Genomic DNA, 16,905 nt, shown 5'->3' on the forward strand with positions numbered 1-16,905 from the left:
CAAAAGAATAATACAATGTAAGTAACCTAAAATTTTTAAACAAGCAATTAATAGAAATAAAATGTATATAAATTTCATTATTAAGTTTATGTATTTTAAAACGATAACTTTCTTTTCATTTGTTAAATATTTAAAATATTTTATATTTAAATACTTTATCTATACTGACTTGCTTTTTTTTTACAGTTATTATGAGTGCATTTATTGCAAGAAAAGCAATTGCAATGCCTGTGGCGTGGAAAAAAATGGTGATTTCATTTTGAAAAAAAGATCATAATCATGCTAAAAATGAAAAGAGAAAAATTATTCAAGTCTTATGCCGAGCTATAAAGACTCATGATTGGAATTTCATAAAATACAAAGACATTTTTAGTTTGTTTTTAATGAAACTTTAAATTTTTAATAATATTTATGAATTATGAATTGAAAAATAAACAAATTTTATTATTTAAACTGATTTTTATTTTTGAACACCTAGACTAAACTTTAGAATAAGTAACTTTTTCTAAAAATTAAATACAATTTTTTTCAGAAGTTTATTATATAATTTAAAATAATTGCTGTTCTTCTAAAAATTAATAACGATATGATGTTTTACAAAAAATCATTATCTTGAAATATGTATCCATAAATTTTTTACGAATTAAAATAAAAGATTTTTTATTGTTTTAACATTCTATTTTTAAAAAATTTTAAATTTGAACTTTACTTTGATATAAAGTTGATATTGGAAAATTTTTTAGCGCTCGGTGGTCAAATATAAAATAGAAATATGGAAGCTGCGCAAATAAATTCTATTAAAATTGAATAAACGTATAAAGAAGATAGAGATAATTCCACAAATTAGGGAAGATTGGGGAATTATGGGCCAATTTTTTTTTTTTTACTTTCTTTATTCGTCCAAAGCAAATTTTTTATAAGCATTTTATGAATTTCTAATGCTTTATAATTACCTACAAGCCGTATAAAACAAGCATCTAAAAAATTGTATTTAAATATTTATTTTGGATAGAGCTGTTTACTTGTAATGTATAATTAATGGAGTCTATTTTAATTAAAAGTATATAATAACATGTATTTAAAAACTCTAAATAATGAAACGTTTATATACAACGTTACATTAAACTTGCAGAACAAGAGGACTTTTGTTGTACATATGTATATTTTGCTGCAAAATTGCTTCCAAATTTATTGTAAACTTTTCAATTCAATAACTATCTTAAAGGAAAACCTGAACAAAATTTAAATTTCGCGCCTTAAAGTGACGCGCCATTTTATTACAATAAGCGTGTGACCATGCGCAAATAAGTCTGCAATTTGGACGGATATATTAAAGTTCTGCTTATTTCCATAATACGGCACATGGTGTTCAAAGCAATTACATTTCATTCAGAAAAAGTTATTACAGTGTTTACTCCAATTAAACTCTTTATTTTCTTGCTACCCTTCTATTCATTATTTATGCGTTCTATAATTTCTTTTATTGATAATTTTACTTAATTTTTTTCTATTATGTGTTGTATTACTCCTTACCGGCGTTGATCGAACGTATGGCGAAACTTATGTATCTGTGAACGACGGAATTTTCAAAAGAATCGACAATAAAAATTACAAGATCATAAAGGTAATACACTTGCATATTTATAATTTAGTTTAAATGATATTTTGAATACACACTGTTTTTATAAAAATTAAAAGTCGAGCATTCAATTACTTGTATATTAATTAAATATTTGTTTGGGATCTATATACATAATGAACTAATGAAGAAATGTATAAACTTAAATGAATCTATATAATTATAATTTGTAAAAATATAAATTTTTATTTTAACTTTTTAAAGTAGTATAATGTATTATTTATAAATTTATTTACAAATTTTTAAGAATTTGAATTTAATTGAATTAATTTATAGGTATTATTACCTTTTTTTAATTAATAGTAAACGAAAAATTCTTTCGTAAAATGTTTCCATTTCTGTTTATCAAAAATATTTGCTATTGCTATTCATGCTATTCATCTACAAGGTGTAGATAGTGACTTTCTTCATCACTATTTAATTATCTACTATATATTTATCGTCGTTTATTCTTCGCAGAATAAATAAAACCCATAAAAAAATGTGAATATAAACCCAACAATTCAATTGAGAAATCAAATTTTTATTCAATTAGTAAATTTGTAAAATTTTAGGTTATGTTATGTTAATCGTTTCTTATTGTTAGAAAGTAATCACTTTTATTCAATTACAACTATTCATTGTTTAAAATGTTGAAAATTAAATTTTTTATGCTTCCATTAAATAGAATTTAAAATTTAATTTTATCCTTTTTTATATGTAAAATATTATATTATGACGTGTTGAACTACATCTTGTTTTGATTCTTTGTCAGATTCTTCCTTAAATCTAATTACTTTCTCATTAAAAAAATTTGTAATTCCATTTTTAAGTATGCACTTAATTTTAATATTATAATTATAATTTCCTATAATTAACAATATAAATTTCATCATTACATTATATTAAAAGATGGCAGATGATGCATCGAGGGCAAAGACATTTAGAGGTCACGTTAGAAACGGATATCTATACAGAATTAGCAGTCAGAAGGATAATACAATGTAAGTAAATTGACAGTTTTTAAATTTTTTATACAAGCAATTACAAATTTGTCAAAACTGTAGCACGCGATAATAACATTAAAGAAAAATAGAAACCAATATATCCAAATACCTTATATAATAGTATAAAAGAAAACAAAAGCTTAGACTATAGTCTAATTATAGCTATAGCCATAAAAAACTAGTAGAGTAAACTATCATATGGATTGAACCATTAATATATTTCGAATAAAATTTTTGTAGTTTAATTTTTGTAAAATGGGAAAGGTGTGGATATACACGTCACTCTTTTAGTAATCAGAAAATATGTAAAAAAAGCAATTAAAAATTATTAAAATTGTAAAAAATATTATTGATTCTTATTAAAAATTAGTTAATTAATTTTTTTAATAATTGAACTAGTGGAAAAATTCAAATAATAAATAATAGATACTAATTTTGAAACTTTTATCAGTTAATTACAGAAAAGTGTAATTAATAAATTAAATAAAAACTTACATAATCTAGACTATTTTTGAAAATTTTTAAGTTTTCTTTTCCCTTTCTTAATTTTGTCTTTAAAAATAAATATTCAAGAAAATATTGAGTTAAAAGTATTCAATTTCTAAATACTTTGTCACTTAATATATATAATATAATTTGTCACATTTACAACTTATAAATAACACTAAAATCTACAAACACAGAATTTTTTTGTTTTTATGGCGGACCTATTTTAAAAGATATAAAAGTTTAAAAATTGCTGTTTGAAAAAACTGTTTTGATCACGTTTTGATCACAGTTTTTACATTAAAAACAAACTTCAATTAAAAGAGAATAAAGTACTTTAACCTGAAAAAAGTTTGATTCGGTTCACAAAAATTCGATGTGATTCAAAAGCTGCCATGAAAGTGATAAATTTTTTTATTTTTCTTTAACGAAAATATTAAATTGCAAAGTACGCAAAAATTCAGAAATCGATAACCTTTTAAAATTAATATATCTTGTTCTTGTATAATTAAAAAAAATTAAAAAAGTCACAAGAACACCTAAAAACGTAGAGACTAATGTAGGTACTTAATGGATTTGTAAAATATTCTAGAACATCATTAATTGTGTTAAAATCGTAATATAAATTGCAGGACATTTCAATACATTTAGTACTTTTTAAAATATTTGGATTTAAACACACGTAGAGCCTGAAGTACTAAATAGTTAAATACCTATACTAAGACTTTATTTTTCTTAAGTTAATTTATATTGTATTATTAATTTTTAAGCAGTATTTCTGTATATATACTACTCTGGTTTGAATTTTTTTTTAGTTATTATGAGTGTATCCTTATTAATAAAATCAGACTTTTGTCTGTACATTGCATAGAATTCAAAATTTCTATTATATTCCTTCTTTTTACACTCTAAGGAATGCGAAAATACTATTAAGAAAATTATGTGTGTATGTGTATATGTGTGTATGTGTGTATGTGTGTATGTGTGTATGTATGTCCGCAAATTTTCGACCGCGTATCACGGAAGAACGGTTCAATCGTTTGAAGTGAAACTTGGCAGTCTTTTAGGCATTAGCCTAACTTAAAATCCTAGAGATAGTAGATTAAAAAATATTAATATGGACGAAAGTTATGCCACTTTTTCAAAAATTCGAAAATTCGAAATTTTTAGTTTTCTCATATACTTTAGTGAATTGTACTTAAACTTGGTACAGGGTTAATTTTAGTGTTTCTTATGAAGATTTAATCGTCAGAATAATAAAATTTTGAATAACAAATAAAAAGTGTTAGATTTAAATATTGAAAAATTAAAAAGTTTAAAAATTGAAATTTTTTTGTAATTAATTTTTATACGGTTGTATTTCTTAGGTCAACAATAAAAATTTGTTGTTGAAATCATAAGTTTACTTTCTTAAAAGAATTCTATTAGGTCAGAATATTAACAATATCCATATAATTAATATAAGACTTTTGTCAGTATGTTGCACAGAATTCAAAATTGCTATTATATTTTATTAATTAATGATCAAAAAATGAAAAACTCAAATTTCATTCTGATGACTAAATTGTAATAAAAAATACTAAAATTAACCCTGTATAAAATTTAAGTAAAATTAATGACAATAATTATTTCAAAAGATAAATTTTGAATTTTAAAAATTTTGAAAATATATAGCACTAGCTGTCATGTCGTACCCGTCTTCGACGGGTTTTAGTTTCTACCAATACATTTAACAATGTTTCTACCAATCTGCGGAAAATCAAAAATACCCGGGATAAATTAATTAATAATTAATAATTAATAATTAATAATTAGTTAATTAATAATAATTAATAATTAGTTAATAATTAATTAATTAATAATTAGTTACCATTAGCTATTTCGGTAGTATAATTATACTATTTGAATAGTCTCCACCCTTTAGCAAAAAATCAAAAATTATCAAAAATTCGAGAAACCGAATTTCTTAAAATTTAACATTTTTTTCTTCTCTTTTATATCATTAAGCTTCATTATTTTTGTACTCTTCAAAAATACTTTACTTATATTTAATAGTCTCCACCCTTTGGTAAAAAATCTAAAATTATGGAAAATTAGCAAAAATTCATAAAACCGAATTTATTAAAATTCAACATTTTTTCTTCTCTTTTATGGCTTTTGGCTTCATTATTTTTGGGCTCTTCAAAAATACTTTACCTAATTTGTTATCTCCACCCTTTGGTAAAAATTTAAAATTATGAAAAAATAGCAAAAATGCAAAAAAATGAATTTCTTAAAATTAAACATTTTTCCTTCTTTTTATGGCATTTAGCTTTATTATTTTTGTGCTCTTAAAAAATACTTTACTTATTCAATAGTCTCCACCCTTCGGTAAAAAATCTAAAATTATGGAAAATTATCAAAAATTCAAAAAACCGAATTTCTTAAAATTAAACATTTTTCCTTCTTTTTTATAGCATTTAGCTTTATTATTTTTGTGCTCTTAAAAAATACTTTACCTAATTTGTTATCTCCACCCTTCGGTAAAAAATCTAAAATTATGGAAAATTAGCAAAAATTCAAAAAACCGAATTTCTTAAAATTCAACATTTTTCCTTCTTTTTTATGGCATTTAGCTAATTATTTTTGTTTAATGTAGCAAATTTTTTACTTTACATACTGATCTTTAAATAAAAAACTTTAATAACTTTTCCTGAAAAGCTTGCTTAAAGATTAAAAATCACTATTTTCTTAGAAAAAAGTTGATCTAAAAAAACGAAAAAAAATTTCAAAATGCATCTTTTTTAAAAATTTTATCGTAGAAATGGGTTGTATTTATCTGAAAAAGTTAGCTAAGGATAGTTTTTTCATTCATTTTACAAAAGATAAAAAATTTGCATTTTTTTGTTTTTTTGAATTTTTTGGAAAAATGTCATAACTTTTGTTCAAGTTAATATTTTTTAATCGGATGAGGCTATGATTGTAAGTTACTTTAATACCTAATAGACTGCCAAATTTCACTTTAATTGGTTGAACCGTTTTCAATTGATGCGCGAACAAAGTTTTGCATACAGACAGAGACAGACAGACAGAAATTTTTTTTACATTTTTAGAATTCTAATGTCTCAAAACGAAAAAATATATAAAAATTTTCAAGTTTGGAGCAATGTACAGATAGTAATCTGATTTTATTAATATAGATAATGTTCGTTCACATTAATAACTTTTAGTTTACTATAGCTACACTAAAAAAAGTTATATGATTCAAGTAATTATAATTATTTGAAAAATAATATCTTATTTAAAAAGTTTTTATTTCGATCTAATAAGAATTTATTTCGTTTAAATAATTTTATTTAGTTGAATCAAATAAATCTTAATTGGATTAATTAAATAAATACTTGACTCTAATAAATAAATTTATTTAACACAAATCATTTCTAAATTTTATATTTTTTCATGGATTGCTTCTAAACTTTCTATAGTTGAGTATTACATGTTATTTAACAGGGTGTTTACCAACCAGAAAAGACGTAAAATATCAGGGAATTCAATGTAACCGAGAAAAACTGGATCTACTTGCTATACAATTAGTTCGAATTAGACTGTACTATAACTCAAAAAACTGGAGGAAATTTTAGATTTATTTTAATACATTATATTGATTGAAGTACTACAAATTGAGAAATATTGTTTTCTGCATTTGAATTAGTTAAAAATAACTAATTTGATAATAAAAAGTCGGTCACTGTTTCAAATGGTATTATTTTCCTAATGAAATAGACAATAGTAACTAATTATTATTTTTTCCCTGTCAAATCAAATTCCCGGCTATTTTCCGGTTTTCTAGGTTGGTATAGATACACTGTTAAGTGCATTATCAGAAACTACAACCCGTCGAAGACGGGTACGACAGCTAGTTGAATATAAAAAAGGCACTTGTAAAGCACGTGGTGTTGAAAAAAATGGCAATTTTGAATTAAAAGGAGAACACACTCATACTAAAAATGAAAAGGAAATAAAGAAACGCAAATTCAAACAAGAATTATGCCAAGCTGTTAAAACACAGGATTTAAATTTTAAAAAAATTTATGATTCAACGCGTTTGAAGTGAGTATTATTTTTACAGTTTAAAAAAATTCAAAACTTAAAATAAGAAAATAAAATTTTTTTAAAAAGAACTTTAATATTAAAAGTTAATTTAAATTATATAATATTATAAATATTCGCAATTAAATTACTTGAGCATACTTACATTGTTAAAAATCTGACTTCATATTTACATCAAAAAGATTGAAATGATGTTATTTCAATCTCACAAAGTGTGAATTCTTGCATTTCATTGCCTTCAAGTTTTTAGTGAATCCAATCAAATAAAAGTATTCACACTTTTTGAAATTAAAAGTAAATAATTTTCAATCTTTCGATGTGAAGTTGGAGTCTGATTTTTAACAGTGTAATCATGCATTTAAAATAATATTTTATTTTCAACATTATTTCTTCTTGTTACTTTAGACATACTGAAGCGGCTGTTGACGTCACATTCAATTCGATTGAAAGTTCCATGTATAAATGGCGTAGAAGTACTTTGCCTACCTTGCCCCCGTATCCAGACTGTCTTCGATCCTATGCTGACATAATAAATTCAGAAAATTATCAGGAATGGAAGAATTTTCATGGTGGAGTTTTTACTGTCTCCCCTATTACTAGTGAAGACGGATCGACATCAATAATATTTATTGACGAACAGTTTTCAAGGAAAATTATAACACAGAATAATTCATTGTATCTAGATGCAACGTACAAAATTGTACCAGGAGTATCGGATGCACTCCAATTTCTTACATTAATGATGGTCAAGTATAATCATGTAAGTTAATTTTATTATACATATGTATTATCTTTATATTAATTAGTTTTTAATAGAATCCAAAAATTTGTACGCCATGTACTAAATGCATTTTGTAAAAGTTATCACTGTTTGTTATGTTATATGTGATACAGTTTTTGTCGATTATTCTGCATTATCGACATTGCTCGAAAAAGTTTAATGTTATCTATCAATATTCATCACAGATAGTCCCCTTTTGCCATCTTTTTTCGTTTTTCACATTAATAATACGCATTTTACAATAATACACAGGGATTTCCAATTGCATATGCCCTTATGGAAAATAAATCCGAATTGGCCTATGTATCGGTTTTAGGAGAAATACGAAGAATCCTTCCGGAATTGGAAATTACGTCAGCAATGTCTGATTTTGAAGTAGCATTGCAAAATTCAGTGTTGTACCATTTTCCAAATTCCCAAGTTCGAAGATGCTACTTTCATTTCGTGAAGGTAATATCTTTTTATTGGTTAAATTTAAAGATTACTTTAATAAATATTTATATTGTAATTCATTGGAAAATTATTTCAGTTTAATTTTTAATATAAAAAATGTTAACACTAATTATAATTATAAATTTTTAAATGTAAATATTTTTCAATCAGAGGTACATTTTAAACAATAGAACAGAAAAATTATATAAATTATTATCTTATAATAATTAATTTTATGAACATAATACTAATTTAATAATTTTCATTGTTAGGCTATTTACCTTAAAGGAATGAAACTTGGTTTAAGAAGATATTTCATGCAGAATGACGAAGGAAAGCACACACTGCGTCAGATAATGGCTCTAGCTCTTCTGCCATATGAAGAAATTAATCCAACATATAATGAATTAAAAAATTCGAAAAGCGCCGCATGTCGACGTAGACTAAGGGAATTCTTTAATTACTTCGAAAGACAATGGCTTAGAAGAGTTAGACCAGAAGGATTTAGCGTGTACGGTTTTCAAGATCGAACAAATAACGTCCTTGAATCGTACCATAAAACATTGTTGACAGTTTTCGGTAAAAAACCTAGCATTTGGAATTTTACAAGTAAGTAATCTTTTTTTTTCGAATAATTCACTCTAAATAAAAAATATTTTTCTTCTCTAAATAATTAATCACACGTTGATAAGTTTCATGGAAGTACCGCTTGCAAATTCCATGCATTTTTATTTAGAAAAAATAAGTGTATTGAAAAACGATGCTGGTCTTGATTTATTTTTAAAATATTTAGAGTCAATTTATCAAATATAGGCTTTTTTTTATGAATTTGCACTATTTTTTAATATTAAATAAGACCTGTTTTCCAAACACAGAGAGTCTCAGAAATTTTTTTAAATTTGTACCTTGAAAAACATCACTGGTCTTGACAATTTTTTGAGGCGATTATCAAATTTGTGCTTTTTTTATTTATTTATTTTTAGCTCTTTTTTAATAAAGAAGACTGTTTATTTTAAAACATTGTCACGAGAGAAAACTTCTTATGTAATTGATTAATTTATATATTTATTAAACCTAAATATAATTTTCAAAGTTATTTCGAGAAGGATTTTTCTTTTATCGATTAAATATTAATTTTTTAATATTAAATAAAGTAATTAAAAAAATGTATATACATATAAAATGAAATCACTTAAACTAAAAAATATTATACTTTCCAAAGAATTATCAAAGTAAGTTAAATATTGCAACTTTTATAATAAATTATTCTATCTTCCAGGGACCGTCACGGAATCAAAACAAAATTAAAAAATACTTTTGTTTTGATTCGGATATGGGTATCAGAATCAAAATTCCACTCTATTTAGTTCTGATTCCAATATCAAAATCAAAATTCAACTCTATTTCGTTTTGGTTTCAATATCAAAATCAAAATTCCATTCTATTTAGTTTTGATTCCAATATCAAAATCAAAATTCTTTTTTGTTTTAATTTTGAGAAAATACTACTGCGCATGTATAAGTCTCATTGAACCTAAATTTTGTTGCAAATGTCAAATATATCAGAAGATAATATCGTTTTTACATACGAAATCTTAAATAGAATTCGAATCGACTTCTGTTTCTATAAGAAAACCGAATTGCAGTATTATAATATCAGAATCAAAATAGGAAGTAAATTTTGTTTCGTTAACGTATCAGAATCAATATAGGAAGTGAATTTTGTTTCGTTACATTATCGGAATCAAAATAGGAAGTGAATTTTGTTTCGTTACAATATCGGAATCGAAATAGAAAGTGAATTTTGTTTCGTTACAGTATCGGAATCAAAATAGAAAGTAAATTTTGTTTCGTTACAGTATCAGAATCAAAATAGAAAGTAAATTTTGTTTCGTTACCGAATCAAAATCAAAATACATTAATAATTTTGTTTTGTTTTGGAATATCGTAACGAAATCAAAATTTGATTTCCGTGACGGTCCCTGTTATCTTCGAGCCCAGCTGTAAATTGTGCTATCTCAATGTTAGCTTACTTGTTTGGCTTGATTTATTATGAATAGATTTTTGTGTATATTGTTTAAAGTACAAAATAAATTTTATAATGATACGTAATAATTTTATAGAAATTATTTTTTATTAATTGTTGTATGTTTTTATCCAAGAACGTGCAAAACAGTCAAATTTTAAATAGTACGGTTTATAGCTCAACGTAAAGACAGAACAGTTTTACAGTGAAGTATTAAATTGATTTTTTTGTCTATAAACTCGACAATAGCTGTTTAATTAAATAAAAATAAGTTTAATTTAATAGCGTATTATTATTATTATTATTTCTTATCATTGTTTCAGAAAAACTAGGAGAATTCCAACAGGGATTATTGTTAGACTTTGCGTCTTTGTCGAAAGGCAATAGGGTTACTAGACCGCAAAAGAAAATAATCCTTATGAGGAACGAATATATAATTCATCAATGGCGAAATCTGCAACAGGACAACAGACCAACTGCACTAGAATTCCTCGAGAATATAATCAATTTTAATACAGATCCATTCAATGAATATGTGGCAATATTCGAATTATAAAAACCAGGGTGGCCATTTTTTTCATAAAAAAAATTCACAATTTTTTCCCGGCTATATTTTGGCTAGTTTTTTAAGGGCTTTTTATAAGCGGTTTAAACAATTTTATAAATAGTATATTTACTATATTTGTGAGTGTCATTATTGTCTATAAAAATCCGACCGAATCTATTATCAGCTTACATAAGAGGACAGCGGAATATTTACTTATTATAATCTATCTATTATAGTATTGCATTCAGCGTAATAGGATCTTGCTCCTTTACTTGATATTTTAATATGATTTTTAGTTATTCTTATTCTAAAACGATTTTTTGGGAGATCATTCACTCTTTATTAATGAAAAAATAGTTAATAAGTTTTAAAGTAATTATTTCTATTTTTTCGCAAAAAATGATTAGTGTCATAAAAAAATAATTGCTTTTAAAAAATAATTTAAAAATTCACGGTCAAAATAAGAATTTACTATCTTTTCCCGGTTCAGCGGCCACCCAGATTAAAACGTATTTTTAAGTTTTTGTATAATAACTTTTTGGAAAAAATTTTGTTGTTCATAAAAATAAAATGTTTGCCAAGAAGTCACTTATTTTTATAAATATGTAATAAAATTCTTTGGAAAAATATAATTAGTTTCAAAACTTTTTATACAATTTTTTAGAGGAATTCAATTTTATCCAATACAATTTTAATTAAATTCCTCTCAAATTCTATTTGAAACTTTATGAATTTATTATTTATTTTATTATCTGAATTAGTTAAAATTTCAGCTTTTTGAAACTAAAATGATATAAAAATTCTGAGTTATTTTTTCTATTTTACATAGATGAAGACATAAATATAAATAAAAAACATTGTTTTTTTATAAAACAAATACCATTAACGAAATTAAATTATATTATTAAAGAATGAAATTGGAGTAATTTGAGTTTGAGATATTTTTTTAGTTCAGCTTCGGCCACAAGCTAGATTTGGCACCACCTTCTAGACCACTGACACTTAGATCCAATTTGTCTGTGTGCTCGACACTATATTATCTGCCACTTTCGACAAAAGTGTAATTTTTAAACTTTTTTTCAATACTTATTTCAAAAATTACTTTCAGTAATGAAAATTAATTTTTCTACAACAAATTCAAATTATTTATTTTTATATTTTAGAATGTTAATTTAAAGTTACAAATAAAATTATAATTCTTATTTTCAATTCATTTTCTTTAAATTAATTTTGTTAACTTTTAATCTTGAAAGCATTAAATTCGAATTTAATTAATTTTGATATTAAAAACATTTAAGTACAAAATTATCCAGAAAACTAGGAAACATAGAAACAAAACTAAAAGAATTTACTTCAAACTTCGAAAGGCTTTAATATTAAAATAGAGATGCATTTTATCACTTTTATTGTTACTGAATTATTTTATCATTACTAAACATTTTTAATAATATAAATAAAGTAAAATAAATATTGATGGTCATAATTAATAAATATTGTTTTCTGTGGCTAATAAAAGAAAAAGATTTATTATTTTAGAATTCAAATTTTGGCGCTATTATATTTTGGCAATGAAGAATTGGAAAACAGAGACACCTACTCTACTTTACCGACGTATTCAAACTATAATCCAATATCTCATGGATGGGTATGTAAAGTCAAAATTTCTTAGTTCCGCCATTTTATGTCAAATGGGATTTATATCAAAAAGAATATAGTTCAATTAATACTTATTATATTTAAAAGTTATGCTTTATGTTACTTCTGTTAAAGGCAAGTTATGTTTACAAACACTTATGAAACATAAAAATTATATTATTTAAAATTTATAAAATATAACATTTCTTAAAAGACAATTTATATTAAATAAAGTTTATGTCTTATAAAATTTATAGTAAATGGTTTTTATATCAAATGAAACCTATGTCAAATAAATTTTTTGACAGATGAAAATTATATTTGATAAATTTTATGTCAAATGAGACTTATGACAGATGAGTTTTACATCAAGTGAGAATTCTGTAAAATGTGTTTATGTCAAATAAGAATTATACCTAGTAAAATTTATGCCAAATACACCTTATATTATATAATTTTTATGTTAAATAAAAATTATAACAATAGAATTTTATAACAAATTTAATTTAGGCCAATAAACTTTTATGTCAAGTGAAAAATATGGCATTTTAGATTTATGACAAATTATATTTATGGTAAGTAAATATTATATTAAATGCAATTTAGGTTAAGTTAAATTTAAGACAACTAACTTTTATGTTTACAAAAATATATGTCTAATTAGAATTATGTTAATTGAGTTTTATGTTTAATAACAATTATATTAATTGAATTTTATGTCAAATAAGAATTATATAGAAAGAAATTTATGTCAATTAGGAATTATGACAAATTATATTTATATTTATTGAGACTTATGTGAAACCAAATTTCTGTAAAGTAGAATATATTACAGGTGATTTTTATGTAATATGAACTTTATATAAAATGTGTTATATGTTAAGTAAAAACTATGACTAGAAAATTTAATATTAAATAAAATGTATGGTAAATAAGTTTTATACTAAATGAAACTTATGTTCGGTAACAATTATTTTAAATTAAAATTATAAAAAGTATGTATTATGACAAATGAGACATATGTCTAGCGCGTTCTATGTTAAGTATGATTTATGTCAAATGAAATTTATCTTTAATCAAACTTATACCTAATAACAATTATTTCAATTAAAATTTATGTCAAATATGTTTTAGACTAAATGGAAGCTATATCGAGTGAAAATTATTTGAAATTAAAATTATAAGAAGTAAGTTTTGTGACAAATAAGATTTATGTCAAATAAATTCTATTATAAGTGAGAATTATATAAAGTGAAAATTATCATTTATAAAACTTATGTCAAATAAAACTTATTTCATTTGAAAATTATGACAAATAAATTTTATACTAAATGAAACTTATATTCAGTAACATTTATGTTATACTAAAATTATATTAAGTATGAAATCTAGTAAATTAGAAGTATTTCTAGTAAGTTTTATGCCAAGAACAAATTATGTCAAATGCTATTTATTTTTCATGAAACTTATGTCAAATATAAATTATTTTTATTAGAATTGATGTCAAATTTTTGTTATTTTAAATAAAACATATGTCAATTATATTTTATATAAAGTAACATTTCTGTAATATAAAATTTAGTTAAAACAAAATTTTTGACAACTGATTTTTACGTCAAATATGATTTATGTTAAATTAAGTTTATGGTATGTAAACTTTATGTAAAATTAATTTTATGTCAAAAAGAATTTATGTCAAGTATATTTTATGTTAACTACAAAGTATTTCAAATGGAAATTATAACTAATGTGTGTTATGTCCAGTAAGATTTCTGACTCATGTTAATTATATTAAATGATTTTATGTTAAATAAGACTTATGTCTTATAAGATTTGGGCATTTTTCATGCGTCTCTGAATATGTCATGATAAGAATGCACTATTTTTTGGATAATATCTTTAAACTCTGTCTCAATATGATCCAACCGAGTGTTTTCGCTTAAAAGTTTTAAACGTTCTGCCAATTTGCTGTGTGTTATAGGGTGTATTTCATTAGCGTCGGTATTAAATTTAAAAGGTTGGTATTCTAGTTCGTTAGCATTAATGTGCTTAAATTGTGTGGAGTCATTGCAAATAGGAATCGTGATTGATCTGTTGTTTATTGTATATATAGAATCTGGAACGTGAGGATTATCGAAGATTGGGACATTACCACTTTTTTCAAAAACAGGGATTTTAATTAATTTTATTTGATTAGGCGGTACGATGAATCCGTCATCCACGAGTGGGTGTTTGTTTCCGTCCAGCTTCAAATTCACGTTTGTTAAGTTATAATTGTATTGTTGCATGAAAGGTAAGCCTAATATACCATCTTCAGGTAAAGAGAAATTATCGTCGACAATATAAAATGTGTGAATTTTATCTAAATATTTTATTGAAATCTTTTCTTCGGATGTTGCTCTCCAATTTCCCATCTGAAATTCTTTTTTGCATAATTCTCTTGGTACAGATGAATGTACTAAAGAATTTTTTATAATGTTTAGTGATGATCCGGAGTCCACAAGTAATCGGAGGGATTGTTCGAATCCTGTCGGTCGTACGAATACTGACTGTAATCGTCCGGAGATTCGAGTAATTCTGTCAATGGTTGTTCCACTGTTTCGATCGGTTCCTGCGTGTCCGCGATTTTCTCTTCCGCTGAATTGGTTTCTTCCGTATAATGAATTCGATTTGGTTGGCATTTCATTTGGGGATTTAATTGAAAATTTTGATTCCTTTTTAGATAACATTGGGTTTCCGTGTGACCTGATTTTTTGCAAAAATCACAAGATACATTTGTTAGGACGATTAGGATTACTTAAATTTCCCATATTTGAAGAAACGGGTCTGTTATTATTGGAATGGCTGGTATTTGAAAAACCGGGTCTAGCGTTTGCGGCATGATTGAAAGTAGTGGGGTGTGATATTTTCGATGGTATCCTTGGCGCAACATTTGTTCTCAATCGAGCTTTTTCTCGTAACCTAGTTTCGATTTCTAAAGCTTGTTGATGAGCTTTACTGATAGTATTGGGTTGAAACGTCCACATTAGGAATGTGATATCGTCTTGCAGGTTCATTATATATTTTTTAATGGCGGATGTTTCCTCTAACTGTAAAGCAATACTTCGGGTTGTAGGGTTCGAATGTTCGGCTTGTATGGCATAATTTAACTCGTTTAAAGCTTGACGATATCGTACATTATAATTCTGTACACTGTCACTACCTTGTCGACAATGGTCTAATTTTGCGCGGCAGAGTTCCACTGATAAACCGAGATTCATATTCTCTTGTAAAGCGGTATATAAATCGTCATATGAGTTAATGGGAATGTATCGAATTGCGCGCTTAGCATCTCCGATGATTTTTTCTGTTATTATAAGGCCCAGTAAAAGTTCGGATTGACTGCACCTTTGTTCCGCTCTTTTAACGCGAAGAATAAAATCTCGCACTCCTACATCGTCTTTACCATTAAGAACCTCTATAGTGCGTACGATATCCTTAGCAGGTAGTAGAGTGCTATGAAGGGTGTTTGGCGGTACCGAGGGATCTGTCGCAAGGCCCGTTTTGCTAACTGACTATCTTCTGCTTCCCGACGGACTGTCCCTTTCTCGTTGAAATTCTTTACCCCCGTGTTGTATTCTGTTTCATCGTCTTCTGTCAATAACGCGTTATTTTGTCGAGCTAGAGTTTTAATTTTTTCATAACGTTTTACATTTTCCTCAATAAGCATCACAAGACCATCGTTGCATTTACTTTGATTATTTTCAATTAATGTCATTGTGGAAGACATTTGTTGCATAACATTTTTCAAATCAGCAACAAGAGACACTAGTTGTTCGGGAGTAGTCATTTTTGTCTTTGTGGATTCAAGATAAATGGGATAAAATTGAGTGGATTCTAAACACTGATTATTTGCAGATTCGTAACCGGATAAATATTTAAAATAGGAATTAAAAGCCAGCGTGGAGAATACATTTTACATAGACAAAAATTTTCTTAAATAATCGTTAAATAAAAATAAATTTAAATTTTTAAATTGTTGAATTAAACTCGAAATTAACAATAAACATATTATTTATAAATATCTTACTCGCTCGGCGTATCCGTAGATAATTAGAGTAGCAGGAGTGATTTTCAGCCTGGGAGTTAATCCTCGTAAGAAATTTTCTCCCACGTTGCCAACTTGGTTGGGTGATGTCTCGCCTTTCCTAGGACTTAAACCCACGGAATCACTGTCGAACTTACTCAATTCGGCCCGAGTTCGTGTTTTCCGGTGATTTCCAGTGAAAATTTCACCGTATAATCC

General features: G+C 25.3%; 1 protein-coding gene across 1 annotated transcript; it reads left to right on the plus strand.

Annotated features, from left to right (window-relative positions):
* Positions 1-7,942: 7,942 nt before the first annotated feature.
* LOC122502303 lies at positions 7,943-11,175 on the plus strand. The gene is made up of 4 exons (XM_043612282.1): positions 7,943-7,960; positions 8,234-8,431; positions 8,686-9,022; positions 10,762-11,175. Exons 1-4 carry the CDS (start codon positions 7,943-7,945, stop codon positions 10,992-10,994), a joined length of 786 nt encoding a protein of 261 aa, XP_043468217.1. The 3' UTR covers positions 10,995-11,175.
* The last annotated feature ends 5,730 nt before the right edge of the window (positions 11,176-16,905 follow it).

The sequence above is a fragment of the Leptopilina heterotoma genome, unplaced genomic scaffold (genome assembly GCF_015476425.1).
Source record: "Leptopilina heterotoma isolate Lh14 unplaced genomic scaffold, ASM1547642v1 Lhet_227, whole genome shotgun sequence".
Taxonomy (NCBI): domain Eukaryota; kingdom Metazoa; phylum Arthropoda; class Insecta; order Hymenoptera; family Figitidae; genus Leptopilina; species Leptopilina heterotoma.